Source organism: Gavia stellata, chromosome 3 (genome assembly GCF_030936135.1).
Source record: "Gavia stellata isolate bGavSte3 chromosome 3, bGavSte3.hap2, whole genome shotgun sequence".
Classification (NCBI taxonomy): Eukaryota; Metazoa; Chordata; class Aves; order Gaviiformes; family Gaviidae; genus Gavia; species Gavia stellata.
In genome coordinates, this window is record NC_082596.1 from 80,415,111 (window position 1) to 80,435,954 (window position 20,844).

A 20,844-nucleotide genomic window follows, 5' to 3' on the forward strand; every position below is an offset into this window, starting at 1 on the left:
TGAAGTAATTGTTGAGCATTTTTTTCTTTTTAAAAGTTAAATTTCTAATTTACATATAATTCAAAATGTTTTTTTAATTTTTGTTTTAAATTTAGAAGCTTCCCAGTAGCCCTCGGAGACATCACTGTAACCAAAGCAATGTGAAAAAGTTTAACATGTTTAACTGATAACATGCTGAGTTGATGAAGAACCACAGTGCACGCAAAACAGTTTTCCAATAATGACAGTGTATAAATTTTACTTGAAAAGTTGCATTACTTTCTAAATGTGACTATTGATCAAACTCTTCACATATAAACAACTGCTCTGCTCTCATAATATAATAGAAACATATCTTTTTCTTTTGGCTCGTATTTTGCTTTAGAGTCCACACTAACCATATATTTTTCAACTTTGTTTTTTTACTACCGACATCTACAGGCAAAAGCAAACCATACATTCATTAGTTTAGATTAGAGATTTTTTTTCTGAAATATTTGAAGAATTTGATGTAAAAAAATATGAAATTCTAATACATCTATTTTCCTAGTATTTATGTGGAAATAATAATAAAAAGCACAGAAAAACCTAGGTGGGAAGTGAAAATAATGTTTTAAGTATCTCCAAGGATGGAAACTCCACGACCTCTCAGTGCAACCTGTTCCAGTGTTTCACCAAACTCATGGTGAAAAATGTTTTCCTTACATCTGGTCAGAGTTTTCCATGTTACATCTTGTGCCTGTCACCTCTCATTCCACCACAATGCACCTCTGAGAAGAGTCTTGCCCTGTCTTCTCTACGTCCTCCCATTACCTGGTTGTAGACAGAAGAAAGACCCCTCCTGACCCTTCTCATGGCTAAAGCCCCTTGTTGCCTCATGTGCTCTCTAGCCTCCAATCTTCTTGGCAACCCTGCACTGAACTTGCTCCAGCATGCTAACGTCCTTCTCGTACTAAGGAGCCCAAAACTGGATATGGTACTCAAGTTGTAGCCTCATGAGTTTCAAATAGATGGGAGGAATCACTTGCATTGATCTGCTGGCTATACTTTTGCTATTGCAGCCCAGGATGCAGCTGGCCTTCTTTGCTGCAAGGACACACTGCTGACTCATGTTCAGTTTGTAGTTGAAGAGGTCCTGCAGGTCTTTTTCTGTAAAACTGTTTTCTATCTAGACAGCCCCTGTCTGTGTTGTCACACTGGGTTATTTCATCCCAGATGCAGGAATTTGCATTTGCTTTCGTTTATAAATTTCAACTTCATAAGGTTCCACTCAGCCCGTTTCTCCAGCCTGTGCAGGTCTAGGCTGTGGCAGCCTCACCTCTACTGGGCTACTGGATTTGTCAACCCCTAATATTAAATATCTACAAAGACTATTATATATACTTCTACAATAAGTAGCCTAAATTAGATCTAACACCCACAGATGTACAGGAAAACTTTGTAACTGCAATTTTATTTATTTGACCAACACAGTGCAAATTGTCTACCTATGTCTACCTACCACAGTGCATTTCATCTATCTCTTCAATATTCTTGAAATGAAGGCTGTTAATGGATTTATCAGTTAGACTTGCTGGATGTTTTTTCAGGAAATTTGCAAAAATTGTATCCTCCTAAGTAAAACATCAGTTTCCCCAGTAATGAAGTATAAATAACATATGCATCTCCAAGAGAGAGAACGACACTGAAGAAAGCGTATACAAAGAAGGTAAGCTTTCCATGCAATTCAGTAAATTAGATTATATTTTTGCTACCTCTAAAACCCAGAAACTTTAGCATGTTGCTTAGGACACTCATGAACAAATACCAGTCTTTTCAGAATACTTTCAATAGCAAATGGCAAATCACTTCTACTAATTTCAGGGGGGGGTTGAAATTCAGTTGAGAAAAATTATATTGCCTTACCAACTTGCAAACTATATGTTCAAAGAAAAAGAGCAGGCTATGCTTGAACTACATTCCTGAGTTCAAACACTAAGGCTTCATCAAAAAATAAGTACAAAACCCTAAGCTGCTCACATAAAACAGTGATAAAAAATATGAAAAAGAAACTTAAAGTTTTATGGATTTACTAACAAGTAAGTACAGTTCTTCAATGAAGTCCAAAGGATATTTGCTTGTGTAAAGCTTCAATATATGTTACATGTCTATGCATGCAATCTATTTTTTTTCTTGTTCAGTCTTTCCACTCTGTGGCACTATTTTGCCTGAATTCTTTCAAAAGAAAACATGAAAACATCTAGCTGAGTCTTTGGAGTGCTTCAAAGATTTTGTTTTCATATCTGGAAGGAAAAAAAACACTCTCACTTTCATCAGCTTCTGTTTTGAGGAACTACGTAATGTGGTCATGGGAAATTCAGAAATCTGAAATACATTAATATGGGCTTAAAATTATCAGAGACTGAAGACCTCAAAGATATGCAGGCATCTAATTGCCCTCTATACAAAAGGGAGTGACAGACTGATGGATCGAGCCCAGAAGGAATAAGCGCCTCAGCCAGAGGGATGGAGCAGTATAGAACATGACTTGGCTCCTTATACAATGCGTAATGAAATTTTAATACTCAGCAGACTGAGTAATGAACTGCTGAGTCTGCCAACATGGAAACACTGTGGCATGGAAGAGTTCCCTCAGTTTTTTCCTACTTCATGGTCTAAGCATTTTATTCAGCTTTATCAGAAGCCATTGATTTCCCCCTTTGATTCACAGCCAAGAACCTGTTCCTGAAGAGAAGGCACTCAAATCCTTTTAGTACAATTCCTAGTGAATATAGTCCCCTAACCCTCTAAAAATTACTACCAATCAAGGATATGACAAAGAAAATTTACTTTGGGTATTTTGGTGGGGCCCAGCTGTGAGATAGGTAGGCACAGAAACAATGAACACTATTAAAGCTGTGGTGTTTCCTTGCACACCCAAAATCAGTTCTTCAAGGTTAGCAAATGGTCCTGTGGAAGAACTGAGCATTTGTGTCCCTTCAGTTGAGCAAGACTTGTTACAACCAGAGCTTTGGATAGAGCAGTCAGTTCTGGCTAATCCAATCTGTTCTGACCAAACTGGCACATCTACAGGCAAACTACAGTGCAGAGGTATCACTCTGTATCACAGAAACTACAAATGCCAGATTCCTTCCTGGCAACATAGACCTGCCTCTCACCAGGCTTGATCAGTCTGAGCTATGGAGCTATACCAGTGTAAGATACCATGATTCCTGTTATGGATCTAGGCTGCATAATTCTGTGCAGAGTTGCGTTGTGCTGTGCAAATTCACTGCACGTTACTTTCTGGATCCCGATTTCTGTGACAAGAAAAGGCTATATATGAAGTCCTTAAGGACTGAAAATTGAGCCACGTGGAACTTCACAGTACAGCTGGATACATGACTCCTTATGGGCCAAGCATCAAATATGCAAGATGAGTACAGAAAGCAAAAGTGAAGCCAGAAGTAACAGCCCTTTAGCATGTTCCTAAAAACCTGGTTTCAAGGGCACAATCTTAAGACATATCGGAAGACTCCATGAAACTACTATCCCAAGAAGGTAAAGCTGAGATCAGTTTTCCTGATATCTCCACAATGAAGGGCACTATAAGTACTTCTTATGTGTATCTGCAGTTGTTTTAAGATGTTAGACCAAGATAGGGCAGAAAACACCACTGTAAGCTGTTTTAGCCTGACTAAAATTGCAAATATGGATAGTTGCTCCATGTACTAGTTTTAGATACTTGGGTCTTAACAGACATAGGTAACAAATATTAAGAAGAAAAATTCCTTTTCGATATTTTGAGTGAATTACTTTAAAGCAGAAAAAAATCATCTAACTTCCCAATATTAAAATATGCTGATTACAATCAGTCCAGTTTGATTATTCCTTGATAAGGAAAAGCATCTGAATAATAAACCTAGGTGTCATCAGACAATGGTGAAATCGCTGAAGGATGTATATTAAATTCTACTGGAGACTTACAGTGGGATTTCACGTTGAATAATGTCAGTATTTAAAATAAATGCAATTGATTTAAAGATTGTTTTAAAAAGCTCTTTACAAATAAAAGCTTAGTAACAACAGCTGTAAGTTCTGATTTTAGTTTGTATTCTGCCAGAAAAGCATACGTAAAACAATTAATTAATTATTCAGTAGCTGATAAAATAAAGATGTCAAAAATCTTCAAATTGCCCTGTATCAGTAAGAAACTTATTTTTAAAGTATTTACTATTTGCCATGAAATTAATCGTGTTGTTTTAAACCAGATATGTCTAAAAATTTTAGCTTCACAGAGGGTCATATCTATGAAAAAAAGTATTTTTAAGCAAGCCTCTTCTGCCCCCCCAGACTCCAAAAGACTTTAAGAAGTTGGATACTTTTTTTCTCAACACATATTATTCCGCTACATAATTTTTTATCTTCCAAGTCTCTGTGTCACTATACTATGTCAAAAGAACTTTCTCGAATCTGGATGAGCACTGGAAAGTCAGCACAGCAGCCAGACCTGATATTTGACTTCACTTAATATTTGTATAAGTTCTACCCCCTCTCATAATGATTTAGTATTTTTAAAACTAATAGAAAATTAAAGCTCATTTAATATGTATGGGAGAAACAACAACCCAACACAAACAATATTAGATTTTTATTGATTTCCTTTTTAAATCACTTGCCAAGTCTAAGAACAGCTATCTAATTGTAAGCTTTCAATGTTATCTTCTGGACAACTGTATTTCAAGTATTTCTTAAAATGTTTTTAGCCAAAATGCTAGAGACTTTAAACTCTCATATGTAGAACATTTCTGGGGCAAAGTACAGATGTCAAAAATTTGCATGAAATGTCCTCAGTTATTCTAGGTACTAGTTTATTCCACAGAGAGATTAGTAGTCAAAATATTAAACCTCTCAAATATCTGGAGTCTCTTAAGAAACAGCTGAGTGACCTTGATACACTGATGACTCAAAAGTATACCTTTACCAAGAGGACAGAAGTTCACCAAGGAAACATTTCCTTCCAAACAAGAAACTTCCCAACCTCCATATCACTGGCTGGAGTAATCCTAAGCTAACAGTATTATTCAAACATACTTCAGATAGCTTTTTTGAAATGCAGTCATACCATACATAAAATTTAAAGTTCTGGGGAGCACACTTACAGTGCAAATACAGTACTGTACTACATTGCCAAATACTACCTACTCTGTGCTTAAGTAATTCTAAGCAATATAGTTTCTCTAATGTTAATATAAGTCTAGTTGGTGGGGAAGAATATATAGCATAAAGTATGATTTTATCTTAGGGAGTTAATTCTCACTTAATTTATTAAAAATGTTTATATTTAAGTCAACTTCATGTACAGTTTCCACTGAATTACTGAAAGATTCTTCTGACTTCTGCTATTTTAATTGACCTGTTACATACAGTATTTTTGGTGCATCTTTGGCATTCTACTGATTAATTATTTCCTACTTATCATGGAAAACAATCTTTTGTTTGATTGAATTGTAGTCTGAATTGCTTAAACTGAGGAGGAATTTATTCCAGAAGTGATAGGGGTTTTTTGTAGTTTTTCTACTAGTATCACATAAAACTTGGCACTAAGCTTGGCATATCATATTCAGTCTTATATATCCAAAAGATAGCACACTTAGTATTTCCACTGATAAAAACAGAAGATATCTCTATACAACATATTTTTTTCTTAATCCTTGAAACTCAAGTACTATCATCTTTCATTTATTAGGTTCACCTGAGAAAGAAACTAGTATCAAGAAGCTCAAAACTACAAAATCTTTACTTGCACCAAACTGACCAAGAGATCAGCTTCCTTTTGTTACAATTTCTTAAATAATCTCACCATCATCCAAACAATGTACCAGAACAACTTCTTAAATTGAAGAAAGCCAATGTTTAAAAAAAGAGAGTGGCTCATATCTTTTCATTACATTTTGATGTCAGGTCAGCAGCTTTAAGTAACTATCTCTAAAGCTTTTAATACCTTGAATGATGAAATTATGATAAAACAGGTTCACAAAACTTATCAATACATCTCTGCAAATATGAAGCTAAAAAGCTTTGGCTGAAAATTACAGCTGTATTGGTAGTGGAAACAGGAGTTTTGCTATTAATCCGTTCAGACGACAGCAAATCAGTGAATTCCAAATGTGACTACTGTTTTGTAACTGGACAAACCAGATACCAAATTGCATGAAATTAAGCCTCTTCTTGAAATTTTCTTTTTAAAAAGCAGATCAAAATGCAAATTTTCAAACTCTACTAAAATCTCATGCTCCCTAGTGTGTAATTTTTTTACAAGATGATGATCAATCTTGTTCTCCCTGGTAACTTGTAACAGCGACAAAATTCATTACATTACAAAAAAATTAACAATTCATACATTACCTAATGCTGCTCATGCTTCCAGTTTCTGATCCAAGCTTACATCTCTCCAGCTGGCTAGCTACAATCTGACGTTCAGCCTCAAGTTCTCGAGTCAGTCTCTCAAACTGCAGTTCCTGAAAAAAAGAAATTAAACCATTTGTTTTGACTTCTCTTGAGATTAAGAAGGAATTTCAGTACATAAAATAATAATTTGTGCAAGAACTGTTAGCATAATATCTTATAGGAAAGCTTTTTTTTTTCTTTTTAAACACATTCGCAGTTCAAATTTTTGTGGTAACACCTACTTGTTCCTTCATTCACTCTAAAGATATATATTGTACAATGAGCTGGTTTATCAGGAATGGAATTTCCAAATACATTGAACAATTTAGGCCTACGTCAAAATCATTCATAGTTCATGTAGACCTCTTAGTAGCATACAAATGTGTTCTTAACAAGCTGATCTAAGTATGACCACAAATGAGAAAAATTTTTGTTACTTAAAGAAAGATGCAAAGTTCTGCAGATGATCATGTGGTGACAAAAGCTTTTATACCATCACAGTACACACTAGTGAAATAAACTAAATTGAAGGTGTGTTGTTATGGACTGAACACAGTTTAATTTTTGCATTTAATAATGCGCAGAAAGGAAACTGAAGTAGTTTTGGACAAAAGCCATGTTAAAAATCCTACCACTAATTGAATGTATTTCCTTTTATTCTGTCAAGGAAGCCAAACCAGTCCCACCAGATAAGATTTATCCACAGAGCTTATAAATGTCCTTCTAAAGAGTTTTTGGTTTTATACACAAGAGATTATTTTTTTAATTAAAAGAAAAAAAAACAATAAAACCAATACAAGTAAAAACCCCACTATTCCTTAAAGAGCTCTATTTCCCACATATGGTAGCAGGAGTTGTATCAAATACAAAATTGAAACGCTTTTAGGGAATTATATTTGTTGTAAATTTGCCAAATGTTGCAACCCTCTCTTTTTGGTCATAGCTACTTTAAGTCATTTTCACAAGTAAATAGAAACAGCTCTCTTGCCCATTTTCTTTCGGTTTGTTGAAGGCTGCAGGAGAAATATTTTGAGAATCCACTTGTTAAATCATTCCTGTGTCCACACAAATGCACCCATTGTCTCTTTCCTTTCAAAAAAGACCTCCCCGTAATGCAGAGGTATGGGAGACAGTCCTTTGAGTAACTCCCCAGGAATGTCTTGCCTAGCAGAAAAACAGCACTGGAAATTACTTAAGTCATGACTTACGTCCACCATGTGCCACTGAAGAACTCAGTATTTGAGAGAAAGGAAGAAATGGTAGGAGTAGAGAGAAGGACTTAAAAGTCTTCATCCTATCTGCTACCCAAAACCTCTGTTCAAGAAGCCAAGGGTAAATGAAGGCATTAAACTTTTCAAATCTCTGAAACGAGGAAAACCACAACTGAAATGGAAGAAGGAAATGGCTGGTGGTTGTCCTACCTAATTCAGCTGGATCAGTCCTCTTTTTTTCTCTCGTTATTGCATTGGAGTAACTTCTGTCCTGCACTACGAGTAAGGGGGGGGAAGTCCACACAGGTTATGTACAGCACAAAATAGCTGGTGTATACTTAAATGGCCACTGACTATTTGACAAAGCCTACTTAATTCCATATTCATTATTTCAAGCAAGACTATCCAGAGTACAAGAATACCATCAAGAGTCAGATTGCTGTAAAGAGCAAAACATCACTGCTCACTGAATGTTAATATTGCATGAGTATTCATAGTTAATAATATTCTCGGCATGTTTTTGTAGTACTCAGAAATGTCTTTTTCATTGTTTTTTGTAGATAGGACTATTAAAAATCACCTAATAATAATTACCTATTTCAGATATGCCTACTTCATAGACAGCATTTGTCTCTCACCCAGTAGAATCAATTGTTTGAAAAGCTGAGGAGACAGTTGATCAACTTTCCAAGAGTTACTACTCAAATCGTGGTCTCCTTTGCATAAAATAATACCCTTACTGCAGAAAGGATTGTAACAGAAATATTAGTAAAGTTTCGAAGAATGTAAAATTGAAGTGGTATAGTATTTGTTATGCTAGAATGCATCAAAGCATGTAGGCACTGAGAAATTTTCATTGTATAAAATATCAAACAAAACCAAACAGAGCACTAAGTTTACTTTCAAAATAAAAGCAAGAGCTTTAACATCTATTCTGTTCCATGGCATTTTTTAAGTTACTTGATTCTATCATGACAATTATATCAATGCACATTTTGACACTTAACATAGGTTTTCATCCAGCCAGCTTCACATCCTGCCATCCCAGGTGAAGCAGGTCAGACATGTTCTTTGCCATGGCCTAGCAGAAGGCACTTTTTTTACCTGCCTAGTGAGAAGACACAGCTGTCCTCATTACATTACTAAGAGAACATAAGAATCAAGTACTTGGGAACTAATGCCCTCAGCTGTCCATGCTGTCATTTGCCTTCTCCCAGACAGACAAGTGTAGCTCTTTGTGTCCTTTTACTCTAGTGTGTGTGCAAACACACCTCTCTCCAGCTCCCTTTTGTCCGTGCTATCCCAAGTCATCTAAATATAGAAATGCCCCCAAACCTATTTTATTGAAATAATTTAAAAGTAAGTATTATTTTGCCTTTTTCTTTTCTTCTGCTATCTGGATTGTATATCTTCTCATATATTTTCTATGCTTTGTATTCCTTCAGTTAATCACTCTGATGGACTACTTTCCGGACACTTCTGCATTTTCCCAACTAACACCCTTAGGTCATGATTACTTTGTCTACAGAACATTTTTTGCTCATGATTCTAGTCTCCAAAATACACTTTTCTACTCTTGTCTCTGTCATTTAGCTTTTCTTCCTACTTACTCCTTTCTGCTCTCTTCTGCATTCCAACTTTCATTCATTTCCTAGCATACTTCATGATTCATCATCCACTAATCTCTTTCAGTCCTGCTATGCAAATTGCTACTCTAGCAAATGCCCTAAAATGATCTGTTTCAGCAGCCTCTCTCTCTCTCAATATAATTGGTCCCTTATTGAGGGAACTCTGCTCTTCTTAAGATGTAGAAATTAATGTTTTCTGGTTTCACTGCCCACATTATTTAACTCCTGCCCTGCAGAGATGACTGGAAAAGGACAGTTGTGTGTATGTTCCTCCTCAAGCAGGAAGCAGAGATGTGCTGGATCACTGAAGAAAAAAATAATCTTTGGTTTCTAATGCACTAAAATGGCTAGAATAGGTGAACAGTAACTTCATTACTAGCTTGATTTAATTGCTATTTCTCACCTGTCTTCTGACAGGTGCCATCAGAAGCTAGGGATGGAAGGAAGGAGACGAAAGGGGGGGGGGGGGGGGGGGAGAATATGTGAAGGGGCAGAGCCAAACAATTATTACCTCAGAATTATCCTCTACATTAAATTTAACAAACAACTGTGTTAGGTATTCCCTCATGTGATGACAAAGGTGCAGGTCCACAGGGTTGCCTTTGGAATGAAAGAAAAAAAGAAGAATTCAAGTAAGAGTCAGGAGAGTCTGCTACCCCTCCATATCAAGAATCTCTGGCAGAAAACAAATTAATAAGCTTCCTTCTCTTTGTTCGGGAAGCAGTGAGAGTGACTAATATTTGAATAAATCCATATGTTTAGATTTCAAGCAGCTGTCACAGTGCAAGAAGATAGAAACTAGAAATAGTATTTGCTTATATTTTATAAAAATAACACTGAACCTGACTCCATCTTATTCATTCTGTTTACAATCATTTTTGCCAGTTCATGCCATGTTGTGTTATCTTCACAACCTTCTATTATTTATCTGAATCAAGCTAATCGGAACATCAAAATTAAAAACAAATTCCTACCCAATGATTATGCAAATCTGTTGTCAAGACAATTGCAGAATGAGGAACTGCAGAAACTACATTGCAACATCAAAACTGATTTAAGTAATGCCACGTCAAGAGCAGCTTCAAGGACTATGCTACAAAGGGCAATGATGCCAAAGCAAGTGCACATGCAAAGGCACTGCAAAGTCAAATGACCAGTATGGCAGTCCTTAGCACTTAGCACCATAAAGGGTGTGGGAGTGGGAAGCCAAAAGAAAGATTAGAGATAATCATGAGAGTAATCCAGAGAAATCACTCAAGAGAGCAGCTTGGAAAGGGAGGAACTTCGTGGTAACTTTACCAAATTGTTTTGAAGTGATAAAGAGAGTATGTACCTGTTAGTGCCTGAAGCAATTCATGTTTAAAAGTGGTATTTGTCCACTACCATCAGTATTTTTGTAAAAAAATATTCATTATTCCATGGATGGCAATTGGACATACTTGCCTTTTTGGTATGAGATTTGTATTTTACCTACCCTCTGCAGCCACCAAAACTTCAAGCATTAAGTAAGACATGAGTCATTTTACACGTTTCACAGGGGTCCAGAAACTGAATAAACCTAATGGAAATCTTCCCAGTCTTCAGACAGGTTATGAACTCCTGAGCTCAGGGCACACCAAGTAAGATGGTATTTGTTTATTTTTATGCTCTGTCTATCTGCTGGGTGGTCTGTATTGACCCATTCGAATGTTGGGAGCGGTAAAACAGGTCAAAAGAAATTTGGCTGATATTCAGCCAAATCTCCAATTCATATCTCACTTTACTCTGTCCTTTACAATCTTAATGTAATCCTTCAATCCTTTCACAGAGAGATGTGTATTGATGCTGAGCAAAAGACACAGCAAAATCAGCAGAGATAGTAAAAAGGAGCTGATACAAAAAAAAGAATGTATCTAAATCTAGGCTGAACAGCCTTGCGGATTTATTGAATTCCCAAGAATCTTAAAGTCGTAATGTTAAAAGAAGAAAAGCGTTTAGCTGTTGACTGTAAATATGCTATACAAAAATAAATTGGTGCACTGATGATCATCTGACTCTTCAAATACAGACAAGTAACAACACTGAGGTAAGGCTGGGAATCCCTGGTGAGATGAATAGAGAAAGCCTGATCACAGCTAAACAAATAATTAAATAATCTCCTGGACTGAAGTCTTTCATAGGAGTGTCTTAGAAATCACAGAACTTCCTAAAGTACATAGGCTGTAGAAATGTACAACATTGGCTCTATCTTGCTGTAACCTATTAAACAAGAAAAACTGTACCTCAATTAGTGTCACAAGTAGTATGTGTATATTGCTATGCACATCCTATGGCATCATGCATGATTCCATATACTGCACATCTATAAATTTTAAGTACATGCCATTACTTAGAGTGGTGTTGGCAAGAAACTATTCTTAACCTGTTGTACTGGACACATACAAGCAGCTAAAATTGGGGCACATACTTCCAGAGGAAAACAGCAAAATCTAGGGAAGTTTAACTTGGTGGAAATCTAGGGACAGCATCAGACACAAACCAGACCTGAGAGCTCATCCTGTAACTAGAAGGAAAACAGAATGTCTTGATGCTTTCAAATAGGATAAAAACATCACTAGCAATGCCCCTATCCATCTGACATCGAATGTTGTTGAACTTCAAGACTGGGCTTTAGAATGTACCATTTGATTCTTCCAGCTTCTCTACTTTCCTCTTCGTTAGACTGTGTTTTCACTTGTACTGTTCTGTCCTTTTTCACTGGATTGTTTCATTCTTCCTTTTCACTGAATAACATGGGGGTGAGGGAAAAAGCTCACAAGGTAATAATCAGGTGAGCAGAGAGGTGACAAATTCAGAAACTCAGTGGTGGATATGTTGTTGCAGGATCTTAACGGAGGCCAGAAAAAAAAACTAAAAAAAAAAAAAAAAAAGACTTGTTAATACCTATGACTGCATCTATGTGCAACTGCAAGTTTTCAGATAACAATCAACCTCAAGGAAGCAATTCATACGCTGGAGGGCAGGACTACCATTCAGAGGAACCTTGACTAGTTGGAAGAACAGGTCAACGATAGCGTCATGAAGTTCAACAAAGAAAAATGAAAAGTCCTGCACAGAGGATGGAATCCCATGTAACAGTACAGCATCTCCACAGAAAGGACCTGGGGGTCTGGTGGACAAGTTGCGACTCAGCAGTGTACTCCTGTGGTGATGATGGCCAACCACTTATTTCACTGCACTAGCAAGAGAGCTGCTAGCAGAATAAGGAAGTAATTGTTCCCTTTTACTTGGTAGTCCCAAAGCTGCATCTTGAGTACAGTGCCTGATTTTGGGCCACCAGTACAAGATACATGACAAGATTTTGAAGCAAGACCACCAGAGGGCCACAAGGCTGGTTAGAAGATTGAAGCACACATTGTACAAGAAGAAAGTGAAGGAATTTGGTTTGGTTTTGCATAGAGAAGGTCTAGAAAGGATCTAATTGCAGACTTTTACTTCTTAATGGGGGATTATAGCGAAGACATCACCAGGCTCTCGTCAGAGGTATAGAGCAAATAGACAAAGGCAACAGTCACAAATTGCAGTGAGGTAAATTTTGACTGGATATAAGGAAAAAACCCACAAACCAAAAAAACCCCAAAACCAAAAAACACAGCAAGGATGGTTAAACACTGGAACAGGTTGCCCAAGTAGGTTGTAGACTCTCCATTCCTGGAGATTTTGAAAGTCAACTGCACATCTGATCTAACACTGAAGATAGACATGCTTGGAGTAGACCTCCAGACATCTCTTTAAACCTAGTTTTTCCATGATCCTAGAATTGATGACTTCTAGAAATTTTTCCAAGGTTTTATGCCAATCTGTATTATGGATGACAGATCAGTGGTTACCAAACTCTCTAATCATCATCATGCTTACATAAAGACATATTTGACTTGATCTAAGTGCTAGTATTTTATCAGCCTTAACCTGTGTATCTCTACCTTATTCCCTCACCTGATCTGAGGATTCCCTCACCTGATCCCATGCTTCTTTACAAGAGATTAGCATGGCATCTGGGCTATTATGCATATGGATTATTTATGGGGTAAAGAACTAGTTTGGCTGATTATGGTGTTTTAAAAAAAAATAAGTATTCCTTCTTTTTAACATAAGATTACTTCAAAGAAGTCCCTTTCATGCCTTTGACAACTTTCATAGAAATCAGACCCTATTTTATTTTCTATTTTTAGGACCCTGATACAAATAAGGTCACAATTGCATTCAGTTGCATGTTTCAAATCTCCAGGCACATTGCCCTGTTCCTCTGCGAGTTACAGGCAAGCCTTGCTCTCTGAAGGCACACTGCCCAATTCCCTGGACTTCTGTTCCTAGGGAAATTGTATTATTTCTTCTCCAGCACAATCACCAAAGTTATTCAAATTATCTCCATTTTTCTGTTACAAATTGCCTGGTCCTTTTTTATCCCATTTTTTCCTCTCTCTGTTTTGTATTCAGCTTTAGTCTTTCAGCTCACTCCTTTCTTCTCCTTCTCACTAGTTTTTGCATCCCTTGCCAACACTCCCAATGGTTTATCACTCACCACGATTGCTATGCTATTCCACTTCCTCCCATGCAAACTACTTCAGTCCTCAAAGTAATAAAGTGTTAGGACAGGATTAGAACTACTAAGAGCTTTCTAATCTCATACTTTTGCATCTCCACCCTCTCCAGCAGCAATTTAAGGAGGATGGAAGAAAAACTGACTTTCTAACTCACTGGCTTTCACTTGCTTTAGGGCTTATTGTTATTAATTGTAAAGCTCAATGTGAGAGAAAAACAAAACCCCAGAGATGGTGGATCTTCTCCAAGGACAGTGAAAGAAATAAGAACTGGAGTTTAGTAACAGACCCTGACTCTTCAGTGTTACACTGGCCTAAGCTTGTAATTCTTGTTTACTTCTCAGTTGTCCAGGCACAAAGATTCACTACATCTAAGTGGAAAAGAAAAGGGTAATTCCATTTACAGTAGCAGTTTTTGGAGTCTGACTTTGCATATTCAGCAAATCTAATATATCAGACAGAACTGTGGACTGATGCCTTTTACCTTGATTTTCCAATACATATCTGTAGGGTAATTTTGTTCTGAAAAGAGCAACACAGTCCTGCTGCAGCTGGAAGATGCTTTACTATGATGTAAAAAATATTTCTATGGTTTAAAGACATGTGAAAAGCTAAGAAAGTGAAACAACGTGCTTTCAGAAAGTAAAACTTCTGAAAATGTTCTAGACATTGAACCACTAAGAAAACCTTTTTTGATTCTGACAACATGCTCAGCTTCTAGCCTCCCTTTCTTCTCTGATCTGATCTGTGGTCTCCCCTCAGCCTCCTCTTCTCCAGGCTAAACAACCCCAGCTCTCTCAACCACTCCTCATAAGACTTGTGTTCCAGACCCCTCACCAGCTTTGTTGCCCTTCTCTGGACACACTCCAGCACCTCAATGTCCTTCTTGTAGGGAGGGGCCCAAAACTGAACACAGGATTCGAGGTGCGGCCTCACCAGTGCCGAGTACAGGGGCACGATCACCTCCCTGCTCCTGCTGGCCACACTATTTCTGATACAGGCCAGGATGCTGTTGGCCTTCTTGGCCACCTGGGCACACTGCTGGCTCATATTCAGCCGGCTGTTGACCAACACCCCCAGGTCCTTTTCTGTGGGGGAGCTTTCCAGCCACTCGTCCCCAAGCCTGTAGCATTGCATCGGGTTGTTGTGACGCAAGTACAGGACCTGGCACTTGGCCTTGTTGAACCTCATACAGTTGGCCTCTGCCCATCGATCCAGCCTGTCCAGATCCCTCTGCAGAGCCTTCCTACCCTCGAGCAGATCAACACTCCTCCCAACTTGGTGTCATCTGCAAACTTGCTGAGGGAGCACTCAATCCCCTCATCCAGATCATTGATAAAAATATTAAACAAGACCGGTCCCAAAACTGAGCCCTGGGGGACTCCGCTTGTGACCGGCCACCAACTGGATTTGACTCCATTCACCACAACCCTTTGGGCCCGGCCATCCAGCCAGTTTTTTACCCAGAGAAGAGTGCATTCGTCCAAGCCATGAGCAGCCAGTTTCTCCAGGAGAATGCTGTGGGAAATGGTGTCAAAGGCTTTACTGAAGTCCAGCCTTTCCCTCATCCATTGAGTGGTTTACATTGTCATAGAAGGAGATCAGGTTAGTCAGGCAGGAACATGGCTTTCATAAAGCCATGTTGACTGGGCCTGTTCACCTGGTTGTCCTGTATGAGCTGCGTGATGGCACTCAGGATGATGTGTTCCATAATATTCCCCGTCAGAGAGGTCAGGCTGACAGGCCTGTAGATCCCCGGATCCTCCTTCCGGCCCTTCCTGAAGATGGGTGTTGCATTTGCTAACCTCCAGTCCACTGGGACCTCCCTGGTTAGCCAGGACTGCTGGGAGATGATGGAAAGTGGCTTGGTGAGCACTTCCACCAGCTCCGTCATTACCCTTGGGTGGATCCCATCTGGTCCCATAGACTTGTGGGTGTCTAAGTGGTGTAGCAGGTCACTAACCATTTCCCCTTGTATTGTGGGGGCTTCATTCTGCTCTCCACCACTATCTACCATCAGAGGGGGCTGGGTACCCCAAGAACAACTGGTCTTACTATTAAAGACTGATACAAAGAAGGCATTAAGTACCTCAGCCTTTTTTCCCCTCATCCTTTGTCACTACGTTTTCCCCCGTCTCCAAGTCAAGGATGAAGATTCTCCTTAGCCCTCCTTTTGTTGTCAATGTATTTATAGAAACATTTTTCATTGCCTTTTATGGCAGAGGCCAGGTTAAGTTCTAGTTGGGCTTTGGCCCTTCTAATTTTCTCCCTGCAAAACCTCATGACATTCTCATCTGTCTCTAAATTAGTTCTCCCTTCCAGAGTTTTGAAGACACACGCTATCCTAGGCATTGCATACAGATGGAGAGCCAGCGTTATAAATCATTAGCTTTACAGTTGTCCAGAATGGTCTAAGAGATTAGAGACATCTAGTCTCTTCCCCTTCTCCTGCTTCCACTGGAGAAATTATTCTGGTGAACAATATTCTCTTTTGATTTTCCTTGCCTTGTAAGAGAGACTGATTTCTCAATCCATACATAGGCTGTCCGTGCAGCATATCCAAGAACAGACTCCATAATTTGTAATTATCCTTGGATCTCTGAATTAATTAGGATACTAGATCTGAATATTGCCATGAGTGGCTGTTAAAAAGCTAGTCATTAGCATGTTAGTAAGGGATTCAAAAGTTATCTAACAAAGCAAGATAGGCTTATTTTTTTAGGGCAACCTACTACACGCAAATTAATACCTACAGGATTTTGTTTTTTCTTGTCTTACAACTAACAACACAGAGGCTTGATTTTCTGCAAACTTGCAAGATTCAGTTTGCTACATGAACTGAACGTGTATGGACTTTCAAATAAATAGAGGATTATAACGCAACTGTAAGGAAATTCAGCACAAATAAAAGGATGTTTGTAAACAAAATATTCTAGTATTCTAGCAGACAGTACATTGATTAGTCAAATAATTCACTTATTTCTACTACTGTTAAGTACTAAGGAAAAAATCAGGCTTTCAAACAGCATGGTCTAAAAAGTTTGAACTCAAGGACTGCAAACTCTCGAGATTTGCACATTTTCTCTGACAGATGATTCTGTGGCAGCAGCAGTTAACTTTAATAGCCCAAACTATGCTTTTGAATCTTTTCCCTTTTATTACATCTTTTATTACAAAGAAGAGAACTAGTAAAATAATTAGGCAATTCATTCCTTTTCTGGCTACCCTGCAGAAATACCACGGATTCAGGAAATTCCCAACAGATTCATATTGTTCCTTATGAAAGAGAAAAGCAATTAGTAATGAAAATGTTAGTTTTAAGAAGTACCATTATGATCTTATTCTCCTAATTTCTCATATGAATAGCTCATCTTTTGAACAAAGTAAAAAGGTTTTCATAATGAAATTACAGTCTAAAAATTACCTGTTTGAAAACAAATAGGTAACGAACACACAGTTCAGGATAACATTTGTAGTATGGGCAAAGATAGGGAAAAAGCTTAGAATCAAATTAAATAAACAACCTCATTGAATAAAGAGAACTTCCTGAATGAAGGAAGGCTTCATCCACCTCTTCTTCCTGATCCAGTTCTGTAGCAGACACCATTAGGTCTCTCTCAGAGGTTCTGATTTTGACCCAAAAGCACTCTACAGACCACAGCCGACCTCTGTTTATTAAAACTGTTCTTTTACACACAGCACAACGCTTTCTTCTCTTCTACCCATCTTCTACACTTTTGGTCTCTCCTTATGGTCTTAACTGTCCATTGCAGGACTCCAAACACATGAGCTCTCCCACTGAGTTACTGTAATCCTAATGACACTGTAATTCCGTGACTGTACAAAGAACTCCATTTCTTCTGTTTCCTTCCCCAGACCATGAGGGTTGAAGCACAGGCAGTTGAGATGATGTGCCATCTGCTCCTTGTCTCTGAGGGGAGTGTGGTAGCCTCCCCTATGTCTCTGCTCCACACATGCTTTCACCTTGTCCACTCCAGCCTTGACTGTCACCACTCTGCCTTAACCCTCATTTAAAGTCCACTTCATTGTTCCCCAGTCTACTGGCAAAGGCACCCTTACACGCCTTTGAAAAGTGGATCTCTTCACTTCACAGATCATAGTCCCTTGATCATGGAAGGAGAAAGACTGTCAGTGACACCAGCTACACAGCTAGGTGTTGACCTAAATGATAACCCCACTTCTGTCTGTACCCTTCCCTGACAGGACTGAGAAGAAAACAACCTGAGCACCTGTCTCCTTTACTGTAAACCCAAAGACTCTGCAGTCCTGGTTAATTTTTCCCACATCATGCTTTGCAGTATCATTGGCGCCCACATGGAAGAGTAGCAAGTCCTTGGATTGATGAGTCTTGGCTGTCTACCTGTGCAGAATTTCAGCTGTATTTTGCCTCCAGGCAAGCAGCAAACTTCACATGACTTTGTGTCAGGTCAGCAGATGGGCATCCTCAGTTTACCACAGAAGGGAGTCTCCTGCTGTTAATACTCACTACTTCTTTTCCCTGACAAGTTAGACCTGTTGAGCTGTTGGCCTGGTTGTCTCTGCCAGGGTAACGTGTACATCCTTCCAGTCTATTCCCAGGACTCCCCATCTGTTCTTCAGCTGAATTTTTCCAGGTGAGGGGAGAGCTACTGCCTTGCCGCCACAGGTCACAAGCCTCCAGAGTGCCTGGTTCTGCGTATCTCTATTCCTTCCCTGTTTAAGCTTGCTTCTGGTATTCTCTTGCCTGCACACCAAGGCCTTGGCCCTTGTCCATGCAGCATCGCTGCTTGACATCCTATTAGTTTCCTGCACACTCCCCCTGCTGCAGCATAACGTGCTGAGCTCTGCCTGCAGGTCCTATGCCTGTCAGCTTTGTGGTCCATCAGGCAACAAGTCCCACAGGTGAGGTCCCCACCCTGCTCAGCCCAGTGAGGAGTATGCAGCCCTCCCCACTGTCCCTCACCCAAATGGCCACATCCCCCCACAGGAGCCCTGGCTGGTCAATGCCTCTGTCATTCTACGGACACCCCCGTGGGCTGCCACAGGAGTGTCACGTCACTACCATTTGACCACCAGCTTTCCTACCAAGACACAGGCACCAACAGTCTTGTGCCGCTGAATAAATTCATGGTGTGCTAGAATCCTGAAAATTGTGTGAAGTTCTGCTCTTCCCATGTCTGAAATGATGTGGCAGAACTGAAAAGATAGAAAAAAGGGCTACAAGGATAATTAAAGGCATGAAATGGATTCTGTATAAAGAACAATGAAGTTGCGAATCTTCAGTCTGGAAAAGAGACAGCTTAGGGAGGACATGGCAGAGGTCTACAAAATCCCACATGGCATATTCACTAGCTCTTCCAAAACAAGAAGTAGGACATATCAAATGAAGCAAATAAGAGCCAGACTTGAAAACACATGAAAGAAGATGGTTCTTTATCTAATAGGCATGCTTTTGTTGGTTACTAAGCACATGGTAACTTCAATGGGTTGTTGAACTCTACGAACAGGTGGCTTTCAAGTATAGGAAACAGTGTCATATACTCTTGCCCTGTTCTTACTCTTCCTTCAGCATATGCTTATGGTCATCGGTGGAGACAAGCTGTCCAACCAACAATGGCTGTTCTCATTAGTGAAACGTACATTTATTGCCACAAAACAGAAACCAGAAAACATAAGGAATCAGGGTTTTTTTTCCCAGATTGGGAATCTGGGCCATTCTTCCAATAAAACACAAAACAGTTTTGCTATTAAGTCCTCAAATAAACAAACAAAAAGACTCCCAGATTTGCACTACTCATTCGAAGTAAAACACTGAACGGAACAAAAGAATTAAACATACTGAACTGGATTTGTGGTTATGGCTCTGGGAGATCAAACACACAATCAGCACTTGCTGCACTCCAGAATTACCAAGCCTCACTAAAATAATGGTGCTGCTGCCACAATTACAGGACAGATTTCAGTTCAAAGACTAGTCAGTTGCTACCAGAATGCTGTTCAGGAAACTGTCAGTAGATTAAAATGGACAGAAGCATCTCTACAGGGATGTTCCTCACAGGAGGGATATCAGAGCTATGATACTATTATAAAATAAGAGAGCCATAGGAATCATTGTTACTTTCATTGAATCGGGGATAAAAAAAGAGAGAAAAAAAAAAAAAGAGAGTGAGTAAAAATAATTAATGAATCAACTTGTTCCATAACTGCAATCAGGATATTTCATGGACATTGCTGTGGAAGTCATCTGAAATTCAAGCCTTTATTATAGCAAAACACAGCAATCCAAACTGTATCTATCCCCGTGTGATGAACACAGGAACCTTCTAGCAGTGTTGATAACCCCAACACAAAGCCTGGCACATAAAATGTACATCACTAAAGCCCTCGACCCCAACTGCAGAATGAGCAGGTAGGAGTTGCAATCCCCTTTTCAGAACAAACTTCTTTGTGATATCACAGTATTGAAAAGGAAAGGCAAAGTAAATAAAAACAAGCCAGCACATGCTGAATCTTAAATTTAGTGCTTTAAGCGAATTAAATGGCAGAAAGGGGGTTCAAATTGATTTCCAGCCATTGTTTCCGAGCTGTGGTTTAGAGCTATGTCTGTTCTCCCCCCTGGCCCCCATCTTAAATCTGATGTCTCTCCCCACAGTGGGAACTTGGACTGGGTAAAATGCAGGCTCTCTCCTCCCCACACCTGGCAGCAGCTGAATGCCACACACATTCCCTCTTCTGCAACTGCAGGCACTGTTTCCATGGCAGCGCCAGGAAAACCACTCCAAACTGGTCAGGGAGGGAGGCAAGGAGAACCGCCAGCCCCAGCAAAGCTCCCTCTCACCTCCCTGGACAAGGCACTCTGAGAAATCAGGGGTGGGAGCGAAGCTGACCGCGCAGCCTGTGAGGCCTGGGAGGGATCGAAAGCACAGGCAGCACCATGCAGCGTGGAAACCTCCCTTCGTGTCTGATGAGAGCTGCTGTGGTCCCAACAGACGTGACATAGTGGTTCGAGTGCCCAGT

At 39.3% G+C, this 20,844-nt stretch overlaps 1 protein-coding gene across 1 annotated transcript in view; it reads right to left on the reverse strand.

Annotated features, from left to right (window-relative positions):
* Nucleotides 1–20,844, reverse strand: part of CTNND2 (catenin delta 2) — a 556,320-nt gene that overhangs the window by 411,142 nt on the left and 124,334 nt on the right. The window contains exon 2 of the mRNA XM_059836017.1: nucleotides 6,367–6,479. Coding sequence (XP_059692000.1) covers nucleotides 6,367–6,479 — 113 coding nt within the window. The remainder of the gene's footprint in view (nucleotides 1–6,366; nucleotides 6,480–20,844) is intronic.